Genomic DNA, 17985 nt, shown 5'->3' with positions numbered 1-17985 from the left:
CCTTCCATTAAGTAATAATATGACAGTCTGCGATGTTATTGTTAGTAATGTAACACAGAGAACAGCCATACTCAAAACATATGACATTTCCCAGCAGAAACATCTCTCTACGGGCCTGTTCACAGCGTACAGCAACAGGAGAGCATCATGGGTGTCAGGATATGATGACACAATGAATGATAAAACCTTTTAATTTAATTATGTAATTATACACAAATAGAAATAGACAAATACCATCAGCTTATATATATATATATATATATATATATATATATATATATATATATATATATATATATATATATATATATATATATATATATATATATATAAAGCTGAGTCTGAAAGTTTTATTTATTGTGCTTCCATTAAGTATTATTATAACAGTCTGTGATGTTATTGCTAGTAACAGCTTACTATATATATAAATCTGAGTCTGACAGTTTTATTTATTGTGCTTCCATTAAGTATTATTATAACAGTCTGCGATGTTATTGTTAGTAACAGCTTACTATATATATAAATCTGAGTCTGACAGTTTTATTTATTGTGCTTCCATTAAGTATTAATATGACAGTCTGCGATGTTATTGTTAGTAACAGATTACTATATGTATAAAGCTGAGTCTGGCAGTTTTATTTATTTGATAGTTTATTTCACATTTCTTGTTTGTAAAGGCTAAATAAAAAGCGAACATTAATTTTTTTGTACTGTTTTCATAAAAAAAAAAAAAAAAGTTATAAGAGCCTGGATGTTGTTATAAACTTTGCAACTTCAGTTTTGCAGACTTTTGCAGTATTGCCAGTTCTTTTCTGTCTTTTTAAAATCGATATCAGAATTATATCGTATTGACATAAATTAAGAAATATATTGTGATGTCAATTTTTGCCATATCGTCCAGCCCTACGTAACGCATTGATATATTCACATCGAACATGGTGTGTTATTTAGTTATGCCGCCCCCTGATCCTGGTATACTCTTCAGTTTGAACAAAAAAAAAATCTGAGCTCGTCTCAATCAAATCTTTTTGCACTATCCTTTTCAACAAACAGCAACAGCCCATTTCTCAATAAATGTGTTTTTTACATATTGTAATGTGGTAAAGCTGAACAACTAAACTGTATTTTTATATTATCTTTACTTTCTAATTTGTGTCAATACTGTAGGTGTAATGGTTTTTGTTTGCTGCACCGATAAATGTGATGGCATGATGCCAGACTACATCTGAGGCTGTATCTCTGTGATAGGTAAAGATAATGACACCAAATTTTAGGTCTGTCATTGTCGGTCATGAGTTATAGGATATTCATTAGCCATTATTAACAAAAAATACAAATTTGGTAATACATTTTGCCAGCATATGGTTATTTTGATGAAATTGGTCTCAAATTACTCCTTGGGTCATGCTGACAACACAGACACCAATTATGCCATAATCTGCCAAACTTCCTGTCCACCATTTTGTTCAAACCATTCTTATTTTAACTCCTCCTAGACCGTTGGTCCAATCTTCATCAAATTTGACTCGGATCATCTTCAGACCATGTAGACCAAATGTTGATAGACAAAACTGTTGTCATTTAGCACATGCCAGATAACATTACAGGCGGAATCACTTCAATGATTTGAAGTATTGAAACCAAACCGAAAGTGTGTGATCTAGACCTGACTTTGAGCAAACAACATGAGTTTGAGTCACCTTCTGGGTAAAATAGACTAACAATTAAGTTCTATCAATAGAAATCATACAAAATGTATTGAATGACTTTTGATAGTTTTGTTTATTGTCATGAGACTGGTCTTGCAGATTCATTGTATCATTGATATGTGAACATTGATATATTTTATTCCCTAATTAATATGACTTCCTCTCCACCATATTGAATTAGTTTAAAAAGCTGTTGTTTGAACTCTTCATAAGTCGTCATAGGCCAAACTTGGCTCAGACCATGCCGCCAAAAAGTTATAGAATTTTCCAGTTGCTCTGTAGCTTGTTGTCGTGCTTGTTTATGATGTGGCCGCTGGGCTGCTTGGCCCCAATCGTTGCTGCTTGCAGCTATATTTATTATTATTATTATTATTATTATTATTATTATTATTATTATTATTATTATTATTATTATTATTATTATTATTAATTATTGTAGTTTTTTGCAGTGTTATTATTCTAATGTATTATGGTGTTTTTCTGCTAAAGTCTACTTTTCTGTCCAGACTCACTGCTGCCTTTGGGAAGAAAAATCATCAGGTTGTTTAATTTGATCTCACTCACATTTTGCAGACGGTGATTAGATGAAGTGATAAAACTGTGATGTTAAATCTCCCACCTCTTACATTATCTTCTGAAAAACACGCTGCAGGTCATATCATATATATATATATATATAAACAATCTCAATCATTGGCTCAAAGTGGGCTTTTTTTCTGCAGCTCTTATCAAATCTTACCGAAACCAAATGATCTGAGCTTTGCTTTATATATTAATTGCATAGAGATCTATTAATTGTTACTCCTGCGCAGCACTGAAATTAAATGTAGAAGCAATGAAGATTTTTCTCAAAATTTTCTGCTAGAAATATTAATTCTCAAGTTAAATTCACAGGGTGCACGATAGATCAGTGGTTAGCAGTGGTCACCTCGAAGCAAAAAGGTTGCTGGTTTGAGTCCCGGCTGGTTCAGTTGGCATTTCTGTGTGGAGTTTGCATGTTCTCCCCGTGTTGGTGTGGGTTTCCTCCGGGTGCTCTGGTTTCCCCCACAGTCCAAACACATGCGGTACAGGGAAATTGAGGAAACTAAACTGACTTAAACTTAGTGTATAAGTGCGTGTGTAAATTAGTGTGTGGGTGTTTCCCAGTACTGAGATGCTGGAAGGGTATCCGCTGCGTAATACATATGCTGGAATAGTATTTTTTTTTTCCTCCTGCTTGGTTCCTCATTTATCAGGGGTCGCCACAGCGGAATGATTCATTCATTCATTTCCTTGTCGGCTTGCTCCCTTTATTAATCCGGGGTCGCCACAGCGGAATGAACCGCCAACTTATCCAGCAAGTTTTTTACGCAGCGGATGCCCTTCCAGCCGCAACCCATCTCTGGCAAACATCCACACACACATTCACACACACACTCATACACAACGGACAATTTAGCCTACCCAATTCACCTGTACCGCATGTCTTTGGACTGTGGGGGAAACCGGAGCACCCGGAGGAAACCCATGCAGGGAGAACATACAAACTCCACACAGAAACACCAACTGAGCCGAGGTACGAACCAGCGACCCAGCGACCTTCTTGGTTCACTACCTACTGCACCACTGCCTCGCCACAGCGGAATGAACTGGCAACTATTATGTGTATACTTGTATTTCGTTATTACTATTGGTTTGATGCTTATAAATCCATTTTCCTTTACTCTGATCTCTTGTGTGTTTAGACTTTTGTCTAAAATTCAGATGAGATCTGAAAAATAAGTAAAACTTGTGAAAACAAAGCTAAAAAGTTACCAAAGTGTGACCTGACATATTTCTGTAGGAAACGTTGAATTTCATAGACTGTAAAAAGAGTGTATGTGTACGAGAGTGAGTATGAATAAGTGTGTATAAGTGTTTTCCAGTGCTGGGTAGCAGCTGGAAGGGCATCCACTGCATAAAACATATGCTGGAATAGTTGGCGGTTCAATCCACTGTGGCGTTCTCCTAAATAGAGACTAATCCAAAGGAAAATTAATGAGTTGCCAGATTAGTAGATTGACAGAATACAGGAACAAACATGCCCAATGATCAAACCTCACACTGTAAGCTGCTCAGCTAATATTTACACTTATATATAGCCACATTTAAGGATGGCTAAGTCTCTCCATAGTATGCTTAGGCACAGCATTAGGGACCTGTTGATTTCTGACAATCACTGACTTAGTATGATATAATCTAGCGGCTAAATCAAACTTTCTTTATGTATTAGCAAGCATAGGGCGGCCTAATATTACTAAAAGGAAATTAGTTTACAGTTTTATTCTCTATCTAAGAACCAGAACTGGCGAGGATGTGTTCGTGAGCAGATGTAACTGGCCAGCATAGCGACTTCGGGTAAATGATTTTAACTTAAAATAAGGATTTATTTGGTTGATCAGGTTGATAAGGTGATCAGCTTGAATTGGATGAATCTAAATTTAAATTATTATAAATTGGAGTCAGATTAAAATTTGTAGCTGGAAACAAATTAAAATAAATTTTAACAAATAAAAATATTTCTTTTCACATGTGCTTAAAAGGCTTTCTTCACCCATGCTGTTAGTACCGTCATAGGACTAATAGATAGTAAAGCTGCACAATTAATAGTAAAAAGATCACGATCTCGATTCGACCGCCTAGACCAGGGGTGTCAAACTCAATTCCTGGAGGGCCGAAGCCCTGCACAGTTTAGTTCCAACCCTGCTCCAATACACTTACCTGTAGGTTCCAAACAAGCCTGAAGGACTCAATTAGTTTGATCAGGTGTGTTTAATTAGGGAACTAAACTGTGCAGAGATTTTGAAACTGAGTTTGACACCTGTGCCCTAGACTATCTTAATCCAGCATTTCTACGATTCTGTCAATCTTATTTTCAAGTTCAGGAGAGAAGCAAAAGTGGTTGCACAAGTCTTCACATTGTTTTACAAACGTTGTTCAGCAACTTGGACACCTCCAAATGGTGTTGAAAGAATCACATGCTGTATTTGAAAGATATAATTCACCCCAAAAATGTAATGTCTGTCTTTATGTAACGTATTTGCGACCGCAAAATCACACGTGACGTGAGCTGACCGTCAGCTGTTATCACAGCGAGGGCGGGCACGCGCTGAATGAAGTCTACTTTAGTGACCAGAACCTGCATAGGCTGTGAATAACAGGTAATAAAGTTGTAAATAACATTCCGTTTGTGGCACAGAGTGATCGTTTGGGAGCCACGCGGTAAGTGAACCGATCTTAGCAGTGAAAATTAAACCGAATGCGCACACAGTGTTGCCCGATGCAGCTGACTGATTCCAGCTCAAGAAGTATCCAAAACCTGCCGAAATGCAAAAGTACCCACCCAGGGTCCTATCATACACCCGGCGCAATGTGGCGCAAGACGCGGCGCAAATATTATTTGCTAGTTTCAGCTTGAGGCAAGTGTCGTTTTGCTGTTTTGCACCACGTTTTTTAAATAGCAAATGCATTTGCGCTCATGTGCGCCCATAGGCCCAAAACGCCCAAAACAAAGCCGGTCAGAGTTCCAGCGCAGAGTTGCACCTCGCTTACACACTGCTTTATAGCCTACACACAAGATGTAGAGCAATACGCAAATATCCTTAAATACGAAAAAACTGCTGGAAATTAGAACTGAATTTAAAAAAAGTTTTGAAACAAATATTTGCGCTTAACAAATTAAATTAATTATTTATAGTCTAATTGATGTCTGTGCAAAAAGGTTTCCCTTTCCACAAGAGAAAAAGTGAAAGTAGATCATTTATCTCTTTCTTGCACGGTAGATGCTCTGTTTAACTGTTTTCTGTAAAAAAAAAAAACAACTGTTAACTGTTTGCTTGTGAAATGCTCAGGTTTTCCACTTACACTTCCTTTACGTCATGTAAATAGCAAATGTGCTTATGGCGCGATGCAACTGTCTCTTAAAGGGAATGGGAGATGAGACTCTGATTGGTTTTCTCAAAACACACCTATAACTCATTAAGAAAATAAACTCAACCCTTTTAGATCATGCGCCATAGCGCAAAGCGGATTTTCTCATCCTTAAATTAGCAAATATGGATTCTGACACGCCCTGAAAGCGTTTGCGCCCTGCGCTTTCCGTTTTGCGCATGGACTGTCAAAATAGAGCCCCCAGTCTTCTGCATTCACGAAAATCACATCAGTGACAGATTTTAAGCAGAAAATGACAGATTGTAAGCATATGTCTCAAACACAATAATTCAACATCAGAATAATCATCAGCATTAATGACCAGGACAAATCTAAAGTCTGTTCAAGTCCATCATTCCAAGCCTACAAAATTTAGCATTTTAGCCAACAGTACAGCTACACAAAGCCTATTGCAGTTTTACCACGTTTGAGAATAACAAAAATAATAGCCCACTCATATTAACCTTCATTTTATATCTACAGAATCGTAAGAAAATTGTGATCTTTTATTTTTTTAGGCAAAAAAATTGTGATTCTCTTTTTAGCCAGAATCATGCAGCTCTAATAGATAGACCTGTACAAGCACACTATTGATACAGACAGTTCTGTTCAAAGAGCTTACAGAAATAGATTTCTATTTCATGATAGGTGCCCTTTAAGTAAAGTAACTAATTGCGTTTTACTGTGTCTAACAGTAAAAAGGTATATAAAACCAAAACAGATCAATTTCTTTATCAAACCCACAAACCCTTGTGAGCATTTAAAGCACAGACTATAGTCTCATCCCAGACGGGCATGATTTCTTAACCTTCAGTTTATTTGTGTTTCATTGACGAGATTCTTCAGCTCTGTGGTCGTGCGGTTTTACAGAGAAGATAAGCTTATCTCATCTGAGCAAAGTTTTATATGGCTTGAGCTAATGACACAGAGAGAAACGCACATAAGTGCAAATCACAGCACGCTTGACTAGTCAACATTTACAGAGACAATCTCGGAGCTAGAGGACACATTGGAGGACGGATTCTTGAAGTGAGATGCATTTCATTCAGCTTTGTCATCAAATGAATGAAACCATGTTTTTATTTTATTTCTGAAGAAGTCTTTTGTCACTAAGGGCCCTTTCATACATCCGGCGCAATGTGGCGCAACACGCAACGCAATTGTTGTTTGCTAGTTTCAGCTTGGAGTTGTTTTGACGTTTCCGCTACGCTGTTTAAATAGCAAATGCATTTGCGTTCTGGTCTAAAAAGGAAGGCGCTCTGAGGCGCATTGCTGGCGCATTGCTATTTTGAGAAACTATAAGAGATTTTTCAATAGACCAAAACAAAGACGGTCTAAAGTCCAGCGCAGAGCGCGTTAGTTGTGCGCCTTGCTTACACACTGCTTAATACACACAAGATGTAGAGCAATACGCAAATATCTTTACATATGAAAAAAAATATTTAATTAAGGATATATATAGGATATAAATATAAAGGATTAAAATATTACAAAACATATTATTTTCTATCCTACATAAATTTAAAAACCACTGCCTCCATGCCTTCTTCATCTCGGGAGTTTTTTTCAGTTCATTCATAACAGTTGCTTTTGTTTTAATGTTATCATTATTAGCAGTTTTATTTATTATATCCATATTTATATTTGTTTTATTAAAAACATGCTTAGATTTGCCCACCTGTCAGGTTTCAGACCACATGGGGTACAGCATGTGTGTTTGGAAATAACTCTGTTTTTTGAACAAGCTTCGTTATTATTGTTCATTTATTAGTTTGCTGGAATTTAGAACTGAATTTAGAAATAGTTTTGAAACAAATCTTTGTGCTTAACAAACTAAATTAATTATTTATAGGCTAATGGATGTCTGTGTACAAGGTTTCCCTATCCATGAGAGTGAAAGTAGATAATGAGATGCCTTACCTCTCATTCTCGCGCTGTAGATGCTCTGTTTAACTGTTTTCTTGCAAGTGAAATGCTCAGTTTTTCCACTTACAAAGTCGTCATGTAAATATCAAATGCGCTGTGGCACAACGCAGCTGGCTCTTAAAGGGGATGGTATGAGACTCTGATTGGTTTATTCTCAAAACACACCTATAACTCATTTGGAAATAAGCTCAACCCTTTTAGATCATGCGCCATGGCGCAAAGCGGATTTTTCCATCCTTATATTTGCAAAAGTGTATTCTGACATGCCCCTAATGCGTTTGCGCCCTGCACTTTGCACTTTGCATATGGATCGTCAAAATTGAGCCCTAAGACTGTTTTAATTTGGTCAAAAATACAATATTGTGAAATAATATCTCATATATAATATAATGTAATTTATTATTATTATAATATATAGTCTTCAGTGTCAAATGTTCCTTTCAAAGCTATTAAAATATGTAAGGAGTAATTGATTGAATAATGAAAAAATGAATACACACCTGACATGGTCATGCATTACTTCAACTGTGATAATAATAATTAAATATTAATAATAATTCTTATGAATGATATTAAATTCCCGTGCTTAAGTTTTCATATTTGAATCATTTGTGGTGCATCACGACACTTAAGATTCACAATAATAATTCATTTACACCACAGGAAAAAATAACACTTATTACATAAATCACATTGTTATAATATTTCAAAAGTTTAATAAAAGGTAATAATAATTTGATATAGTTTAATAAATATGCAACGCAGTGGCGCAGTAGGTAGTGCTGTCGCTGGTTCGAGCCTCGGCTCAGTTGGCTTTTCTGTGAGGAGTTTGCATGTTCTCACTCCGGTTTCCTCCGGGTGCTCTGGTTTCCCCCACAGTCCAAAGATATGCGGTACAGGTGAATTGGGTAGGCTAAATTGTCTAATAATTGAGTATGAGTGTGTGTGTGTGTGTGTGTGTGTGTGTGTGTGTGTGTGTGAATGAGTGTGTGTGGATGTTTCCCAGAGATGGGTTGCGGCTGGAAGGGCATCCCCTGTGTAAAAATGTGCTGGATAAGTTGGCGGTTCATTCCAATGTTGCGACTCCGGATTAATAAAGGGACTTAAGCCTGGTTTATACTTCTGCGTCAAGTGACCGGCGTAACCCACGGCGCATGCAACGCGCGCAGCTGTGCATTTATACTTCTGCGCGCTGTCTCTATTGGTCTGCATTAACACTTCCGAAACGCTAGTGGGCAGTGAGGTGTAAATGTTCCTCTGTGTCGAGTTTCTTCGCATGTGTTTTGCTTTTCCTGAACACTTCCTGGATGTACAAGTGACTCGCTCATTTTGAGGCCGGAACCGGCGGATGTGCAACAACTTTAACTATGAGGTAAACACAAAACAAAACTTTCCATCCGGAGCTCCTTCACGGGACTTCACACTTGTAAACAATCGCTTCATCAGGATCGCTCCATTCACGCGACTCTCGGTCCCGCCTAGACTCGTCAGCGCTAGCAAGCCGACCAATCACAGAGCTTGCGCTACGCGTCGTTGTGACGTGTAGGTAAATTTTTTTGAGAGGTGCACGTCAGCAACGCCGACGGCCACGGCGAAGGGCAGGCGTTTGACGCAGAAGTATAAATCAGCCTTAAGCCGACAAGAAAATGAATGAATAATATAATATAATACAATTTAATATAGTACAATATAATATAATACAAGATAATATAATAAAATGATATAACATAATGATATAATATAATTATATATTATATATATATTATGACAACTTTAATTCGCAAGCATTTTATACTACATTCACTATATACAAAAACGGTTATTTTAAACTGTAATATTTCGATAACCAGTGATCATTCTCCATAGATCCCTGGTTCCCACACAATAACCATGGACTACACTTCCGCCTTTTCCTGGACTACATATTCAGACATGCACTAGGCCCAGACACCCATGCTCACTCATCTAGACTGATTACACTCGCAACACCTGAGGACTATCAGAGACTGATTGCATTCCCTACATAAGCCACACATTCACCCTTTCAGTTTGCCGAGTCTTGTTAATCTGTTGATAACACTACAGCACGGTTTCTCTGTCTTGTTTCCCGTGTTTCGATCCAGCCTTGTTTATCCTTGTTCTCCTGTTTAGCCACCTTCCTTACGACCTATAGCCTGTTTACTGACAACAATTCTGGACTGCCTGTACATACCAGTTTGCACCTGTATTGACCACTGCTTGCCTGACCACGAATAAACCTGCATATTGGATCTTACCTCCAGTTATGTGTGTCACATTACAGACTAACTTTGTTCTGTAAATTGATCCCAAGGTTTTGACCATCAAAGTGCACATAAACATGCATACAAACACACAACAAAAGAAAAACGCTCTCAATCATTCGAGAGGATTTGCTACACTGATTGCTTGCTGTGCTAAATCAAGATTATAGATGGCAAAGTAATCCAGTGACAGTGCAAACATCTCTCATGGATGAGCGCGTGCGGATAATTACCGCATTTGAGTCTAATTGAACAGATCTGTTGAACTTTCTCCACCTCGTCTGATGTTAATAAGAAAAACTCTGAGAGGAGCCTTGGGTTTTACTCTGGTTTACGTGCGTGGAGAGCAACTGGAATAATTAAGGAAAGATAATGATCTCCTGGCTTTGTGTTATTGTCATTTCCTCAAGCTTTCAAACGCAGATTCATTAAAACTTCTAAATAGTAAATGATTGTTTTTTTTTCTCGATGAATGAGACAGAAATGAGTTTCAAAGAAATGCAAATGTGCTTCTTCTGAGAAAACAGCTATATTTTCCTAATAGTCTCATTAAAAAATTTCTTAGTAATACCTTAAAATGTCGTCAATATCAGGGGCACAACTACACATTTACAGAGGGGTATGCGGGTTTAAGTTTTGCACCCCTCATTAACATGTCCTCAACTTCAAACAAATACATTTCGCAGTTCTGAACACAACTGAAATAGTATGAAGTAGTAAAAGTATAATTACATTAAGCCTATTAGGTCACAGAGAAATACATCTCATCCCAACCCAAATTTCTTCTCAATTTCATTTTCCTAAATGATTAAAGCACCTTGACATGCCTTTTTTCTGTACTTTTTGTATATTTGTGAAAACAAAATGATAGATATGGGAGTCCTAAAGGGCAAAAGAACCTAAAAATGGAATCAATTCTCAAATGCGAGATGTAAGGTGTGTCTTTGCATTAACAATTGACTGAAACTGCAATTGCACCTCTCACAAAGTGAAATAAAAAAGACTGTAATCTGATTAGTGTAAAAAATAAACAGAGAAAAACTGCCTGAAATGTTAAATTTTATCAAAATGTTATGGCCAAACTTTTTTTGTAACTGAAATTAAAATAGTTTTGAGCAAAAAAAGTTACCAAAAGGCCTGGGGCCTAATGTATCAACGCTGCATTTCTTGTGTGTGTTTGTTTTATTTCCATTGGCGACTCCTACAGGCAATTATGTTAAATCGCACACTACAAAGTATCACTACAAAGTGTGCTGTGCAATGGCAAAGGATAATTTCAAAAATCGTTTTGGCACAACAGTCAGAATTATTAGCCCCCTTGTTTATTTCTTATTTAATAACTCATTTCTAATAACTAATTTATTTTATCTTTGCCATGATGACAGAACATATTATTTTACTAGATATTTTTCAAGACACTTTTATACAGCTTAAAGTGACATTTAAAGGCTTCACTAGGTTAATAAGGTGAACTAGGCAGGTTAGATAATTAGGCAAGTTATTGTATAACAATGGTTTGTTCTGTAGATTATTGAAAAGAATAGCTTAAAGGGGCTAATAATATTGTCCTTAAAATGGTGTTTAAAAAATTAATAACTGCTTTTATTCTAGTCAAAATAAAACAGGAAGAATAGGAAGAAATAGGAAGGAATAGGAAGAAAAAATATTATCAGACATACTGTGAAAATGTCCTTGCTTTGTTAAACATCATTTGGGAAATATTTAAAGAAGAAAACTCAAAGTATATATATATATATATATATATATATATATATATATATATATATATATATATATATATATATATATATATATATATATATATATATATATAGGGATTAAGCCGACGAATGAATGAATGAATGAATATATATATATATATATATATATATATATATATATATATATATATATATATATATATATATATATATATATATATATATATATATAATCAGTTAATAAGTTAAATTGTGGTGATATTTCACAATTTACTGTTTACTGAATAAATGTTATACTTTGTGTACTATCTTTTTCAAACCCATTTATAGCAGAGAAGATATAATTAAATAATTTTAACTACTAACTTTTACATACTGTAAATATATTTATTACGCTTGATGGTAGAACATTATTTCACCGGTATATTTTGATATTTCATTTTCACAAACATTGTTTGAAATATTAAATCAGACAACTTACTTTGACATTAATATGCCATCCATGTTTACAATGTTTTATGCTATATATTCTGCTTGTTTTAACTACTTATTTAAAATGAGTTGAAACAACACAATTGTTGAGGTTTTTAATTACAACTGAATTGTTTATTTTTTGTTTATTAATTGTTTTTTAATTATAACTGTTTGTTATTTCATGACTATTGAAAATGCTTCTGAGGATGCATTCAATAATGATGATACTTTAGACCTAATGCTTTAGTAATACTTTTAATTTAAATTACATTAAAAGCATAGACAAAGCACAAAGCACATAGTTACCTACACCCAAAAAAACAAAAGATTTGTTTTGTTGTTCAAACTACTTATTTAAAATTAGCTGAAACAACACAACTCTGGAGGTTTTTTAGGTTAACTTAAGTTACTGTAATTGTTCAATTCAATTAAATATATAAAAATTATTAAGCTAACTTAGTCGATTTGTGTTTAGACAATGTGAAGGAATTGTTTGGAACCCAGCATTTGTTTACAATGTAAAAACGACCCCAATCCACACACAAACCACTAAAAAATGACAGTAAAACGCAATACTTCACCTTGTCTGAAAGAAGTGCCATGTTCGGGCTATGGAGAAACAATCAGCAGTAAAAGATCCACAGAGGGAAATGGTGTCTGCTAGTGCAGTGGTGTTCCTCAGTGTGTTCTCTGCTCCGGGACAAAGTTGAAACTGCAGATAAACTCCAGATAAAGAGGTGATTGTTAATGGTCAGAGGGCTTTGACTGACAGGCGAAATCATACATGCAGGAATCTGCCTCCTGTTTATCAAAGGATGATGATGATGAGCTCATCCAAACAAATCAACATGATTACATAAAAAGAGTGACATCACCGTCTAGCTTCTAAATGCAAATTAAACGGAATCCCAGAGCCAGATTTTAATGGCTTCTCTATTTTATTTTGTTTTTCAAAGATGTTTCCTTTGAATAAAAAGAGACTACAGCGAGCATAGTTATACATTTAGCATGGTTGTATCATTTGAGAAATGTGTAAGATCTTTGGCTTGAGCTGATGTTTATAGTCTTCACATTTACATTAGGTCATTTAGCACAGGGGTTTTCAAACTTTTAGGACATACCCCCCAAGTCTGTCCAATTTCACTAGGTTTTATTTTAAGAGTGTTTCAACCAACACAATCTCACTGGAATTCCTAAGTTTTTTTATTTAGTGGGTAATTCGTATGAATTCGCACAATCTAATTTGTACAATTTAGTATGATTTGCTCATCCCCCAATGACGGTTGGGTTTAGGGGTGGGGTTAGGTGCCACGCCTCCTTTTTAAAATTGTACATTTTCGTACGACTGAACTCGTTATTATATATATAAAATTATATGTATATTGGGGTTTCAAAGGACATAAAAGCGCCCGCAGTTGAAGGATTACCCATATATCGAGCATGTCACTGAACATCTGTGTGAATAGAAAACCTTTAACCTTAACGAAAATCGATCTCAGTTTTATTGCATTGCTTTGTTGGAGATTAAAATGTTTCATTTGTGATTTTTGTTATTATAAAAATGTAACGTTGTGAAGATTTGCAATGTACTGGAGAATGTACTTTTGCAGTTTGGAGATAAACTGAAACTAAACAAGTCTTGGAACTGTGCAATCAGCGCCTGCTTATCCGCTGTTTGTCCCAGCTGTTATCACTAATGTTGGGAACAGCACATTGTTCAGGAGAAGAAAAAAAAAAGTAGGAGGAAAGTGTTACATAACCCGTGCACAGATTCCAGACATGTTTCAGTGATTAATTGTGTTGGCTCGACAAAATCAGCATGCAGGTATTATGCAGACTTGAATATCAACAGCTTTAGATTTACTCAGAAAAAGATTTTCTCAAAGTAATAAACAGTTGTTCCAAATAATACTATAGAAATACACTTAAAAAAATAATAATTTGTCGTTTCAACACAAATCGATTAAGGGCGTACTCACAACTATACAGTTGCCTTCACTCTAAAAAATATTGTTCAGACAAAACAAAAAAAATGTATGCAACAGTTTGCTTTAATATATTGAAGTTACGACAACATCTAACAAAAAAGTGTAGACAACAAACTTTATTATGTTAGCCAAATATTTTCCTCTTTAATCAGAGGCATTTTTACATAGCAAAAACCTCAAATCTATAAGTTGAGTTCTCCAAAAAATGTTGTTTCAATTAGTTTTTTATTTTGAAAATGAAAACAAATGTTATTAATTACATGCTCATTTTCAAGTTTAAAACCCCAAATAAATTAAGTAGCCGAAATTGTTACATTTTTTGTTTGTTTTCAAATTTACTGTTCATGCTTGTAAGAAATACATTTAACAACAACGTATTTGTTTTTCGCTAGTTTTTTATTTGTATTAAAGGTTTTCATTGTTTTACAAAACCAAAACATGCACTGTCCCATATTATCAGTGTAAAAAAATAACAAAAACATTAGTGTATAGACTTAAAAATACAAAACAACAACAAAGTTATCAACCCAATTTCTTTGGGTTGCTCCAAGTTAAATATTGTTTTAAAGCAACTGACAGTTATATTTAGCTTTAAATTAGCTGCATTTTTAAAATGGATGTAATTATCAATATTTTCCTGTTTTGAAAACTTAATAAAATTATTCTGGCAACTTGAAAGTTTAAATCTAATCAGCATTTTAGATTTTTTCAGTTAAAATAATGTATTAAACTATAGTGGCAACAGACCTCTTGAGTTACTTTTTAGAGTGTTGAACAAGGCCAAAAGCACGCTTACCGTCTCCCCCAATGACCCGCACTCACATTACATTCGGGCCTGGGCACGCTTACGTCATCGATGGTGCGCTGTTCAGTAAGAAGCGCTTTCGCTCAGCACAGTGGAGATTTCTTTAGTTATATTGTTAAAGTGGGTTGATATGCAGTGGCGTGCAGTCTAATATTTCAGCAAACAGATCAGCCACTTTTGACGCTTCTAAACAATCATAAAGTCCTCGTGCTGCAGGAATTAGGAGGTTTGCTGAAGGTGCAGCTGTCATGCAGTGAGGGGTTTGCGTCTTTAATAATCTATGATAGATTGCGTTCATTAAACAGTAAGAATTATTCATTAATCCATATGAAACTGCCCCTTAAATGTCTTGTCTCGCTTTCAGTTTTGGGCTTTGGTGCGTTTTGCACTCACAAACAAGCGTACTGTGCCAAAGCCCAAGTGAACCACGCCTGAGCCCGATTCAGAGCATTCACACTTCTCAAATGATCCAGAAAATGGCTCTGGGCACAGTTCGGATAGCATAGTGTAAGTACGCCCTAAGTTAACTTAAGTTTATTGAACATAAAAACAATAAAGTTGTCCCAAAAAATCAAGCAACACATAATTAATAAGAGATGGGTTGCGGCTGGAAGGGCATCTGCTGCGTAAAAACGTGCTGGATAAGTTGGCGGTTCGTTCCGCTGTGGCGACCCCAGATTAATAAAAGCACTAAGCCGTCAAGAAAATAAATGAATGAATGAATGTCTGTATTTATATAGTGCATTTATTGTGTATGGTCATACAACAAAAGCGCTTTACAATCACGAAGGAGATCTATCCGAAATTGGGTTATTTAGCTTACCCAATTCACCATGTCTTTGGACTGTGGAAGAAACCGGAGCATCTGGAGGAAACCCACGCCAACATGGGGAGAACATGCAAACTGCACAAAGAAATGTCAACTGGCCCAGCCAGGGTTCAAACCAATGACCTTCTTGCTGTAAGGCGATTGTGCTAACCACTGTGCCACCATGCCGCCCTAAGCAATATTTTGACTTTATTTAATAAAAAGTGAGAAAACTTGTTGCCTTACAATTTTACAGTAAAATAACTATGTGCACAATTATTAAAAATGAAGTATGTGCGCTTAACATTTCCAAGTTACATTGAGTTTACTCCTTTTTTTGAAGTACTAATTGCTTTTTACAATACATGAGATTTTATCTCATGATGGAAAAAATCCCAGTAAAAAAAAAGGTATCTTAATAGCCATAATGTCAATAATGCAGGATCACTGGTGTTTAAGAAGTGTTTTATTGTCATTTGGTTTAATCGTGAACACAGGAGGTTCATCTGTTCAAACAGATGGTCTAATACAGTGTTTCTCAACTGGTGGGTCGCGACCCAAAAGTGGGTCGTGGGAACATTTTCAGTGGGTTGCGGAGTGTGTGGTCAAAAAAACAATAATTTTAAATTTATTGTTATAATTAATTTTTACTTATTTTGACTCTTATTTTGAAATGCGTGCATGACAACCCTACCGTTTGACATGTGAAATTTCATATTATTATAGCAACAAATATGTCAAAGGGCAAGTACGAACCCGAATATGTAAAGTATGGGTTTACATATATTGACAACAAGAGAGCATGAAACCTTCTAAATTAAAACGACATTTAGAAACCAGACAACATGTTTTATTAACTGTTTAGTTCACAATAACTGATCCTTTCCTTACCCTAACCACTTGTCTACAGTATTTGCTGTTTTTACTTTGTAATATTTCTATAATTTGATACATTTTGTTAAATGGCAGCAATAAAATAGTGTTTATTTGTAAGTCTTGGTGATTTTCTTATGATTTATCTGTCACTAGTTGTGTATGTTAACAAATAAATACAAATTAATTATAATTCCTAAAATTGTATTATAGTTCCTAAAAACTTGGTCGCGGCTTGATGACCATATATGTAGGTCCCATGGCCAAACCAGTTGAGAACCCCTGATGTAATATATCCAATATTATATATTGGATATGCGAAAAGGGGCGGGATTAAACAAGATGTTTAGACATTTAAAAAAGCGAGCGATGGCTCCATGTTTTAAATTTCTGTCCAGAGAGGTCATGTTTTGATCCTCGGTTGATCTCACGCAGTCAAGTAATGCGGTTTTGCAGGTCAGAGTTCACCAAGCTTGAACCTGCAAAACTTGGCACATGACCCTGCGTTTCCGGTCTGACGCATTCTCGAGCGTATGAATGGAACTATGGGGAGACAAGTCCAGTGTGACCGCAGCTTTAGTCCCTTTATTCATCAGGGGTCACCACAGCAGAATAAACCGCCAACTATTCTAGCAAATGTTTTACACAGCCCTTCCAGTCACAACCCAGTAGCCTACTGGAATACGCTTTCAAATTCACACACACACACACACACACACTCAACCACTAGCCTATGTCAAATGTAATTTATTCAATTCAGCTCATGTGTTTGGACTGTGGGGGAAACCCACACCAACACGGGAGAACATGCAAACTCCACACAAAAGTGCCAACTGTTAACTGTGAAGCAACAGCACTAACCACTAAGCCACGGTGTTGCCCATCTCTTTTTTAAGTTTTACGGTTGATTTAAAATCAATTGGCTAAGTTTAACCACTGACTCAGTAGCATTTATCAGTTGTAAGTGTATGTTCTGCTGCAGTTTTATGATGAGTGCAATAAAAATATGTCCAAACTCTTATCTCACATCTCAGATAATGATTGTTCATAACCATAAACACAATGATTATGCTTGAATCATGGATGTGATTTCAGTGAAATGACCTAACCGCAGAAAAACAACAAGGAAGCTCTGTTTTCAAGTTACTAAGGAACAGTTTGTTTTATTAAAGCCACAGCTAACATTCATTTTCAGCAGCTGTAATTTGGTTTGTTGCTAAACAGCTTCATCTGCTGGACAAATACTGTATTATAGAAATATCTTGACTTTGCACAAAATATTTACGTGTTATTTTATTTAATTTTTTTGCTGTATACATAAATATTATTAGAAAAGTATCATATTTGATATTTCAAGACGTTTATAATAATCTAATATTAGCATGGAGCGATAGCGGAAAAAATAAACTACATCTCCCAAGATTCAAGAGGGTCGCAACTGCGCATGCACG

General features: G+C 35.6%; 1 protein-coding gene across 6 annotated transcripts in view; it reads right to left on the bottom strand.

The window, feature by feature from the left end:
* creb3l3b (cAMP responsive element binding protein 3-like 3b) overlaps window positions 1-12752 on the bottom strand; it is a 68352-nt gene extending 55600 nt beyond the window's left edge. For all 6 annotated transcript variants that reach the window (XR_015479000.1, XR_015479001.1, XR_015479002.1 and 3 more), the window contains exon 1: window positions 12642-12752. Coding sequence is in view for 2 of the 6 variants with exons in the window: in XM_087241501.1 (XP_087097627.1) it covers window positions 12642-12662 (21 nt within the window). In the remaining 4 variants the exon portion in view is untranslated. The remainder of the gene's footprint in view (window positions 1-12641) is intronic.
* Window positions 12753-17985: the final 5233 nt, after the last annotated feature.

Source organism: Danio rerio, chromosome 2, assembly GCF_052040795.2.
Source record: "Danio rerio strain M-AB ecotype USA chromosome 2, GRCz13ab, whole genome shotgun sequence".
Classification (NCBI taxonomy): Eukaryota; Metazoa; Chordata; class Actinopteri; order Cypriniformes; family Danionidae; genus Danio; species Danio rerio.
This window is presented reverse-complemented; position numbering and strand designations above follow the sequence as displayed.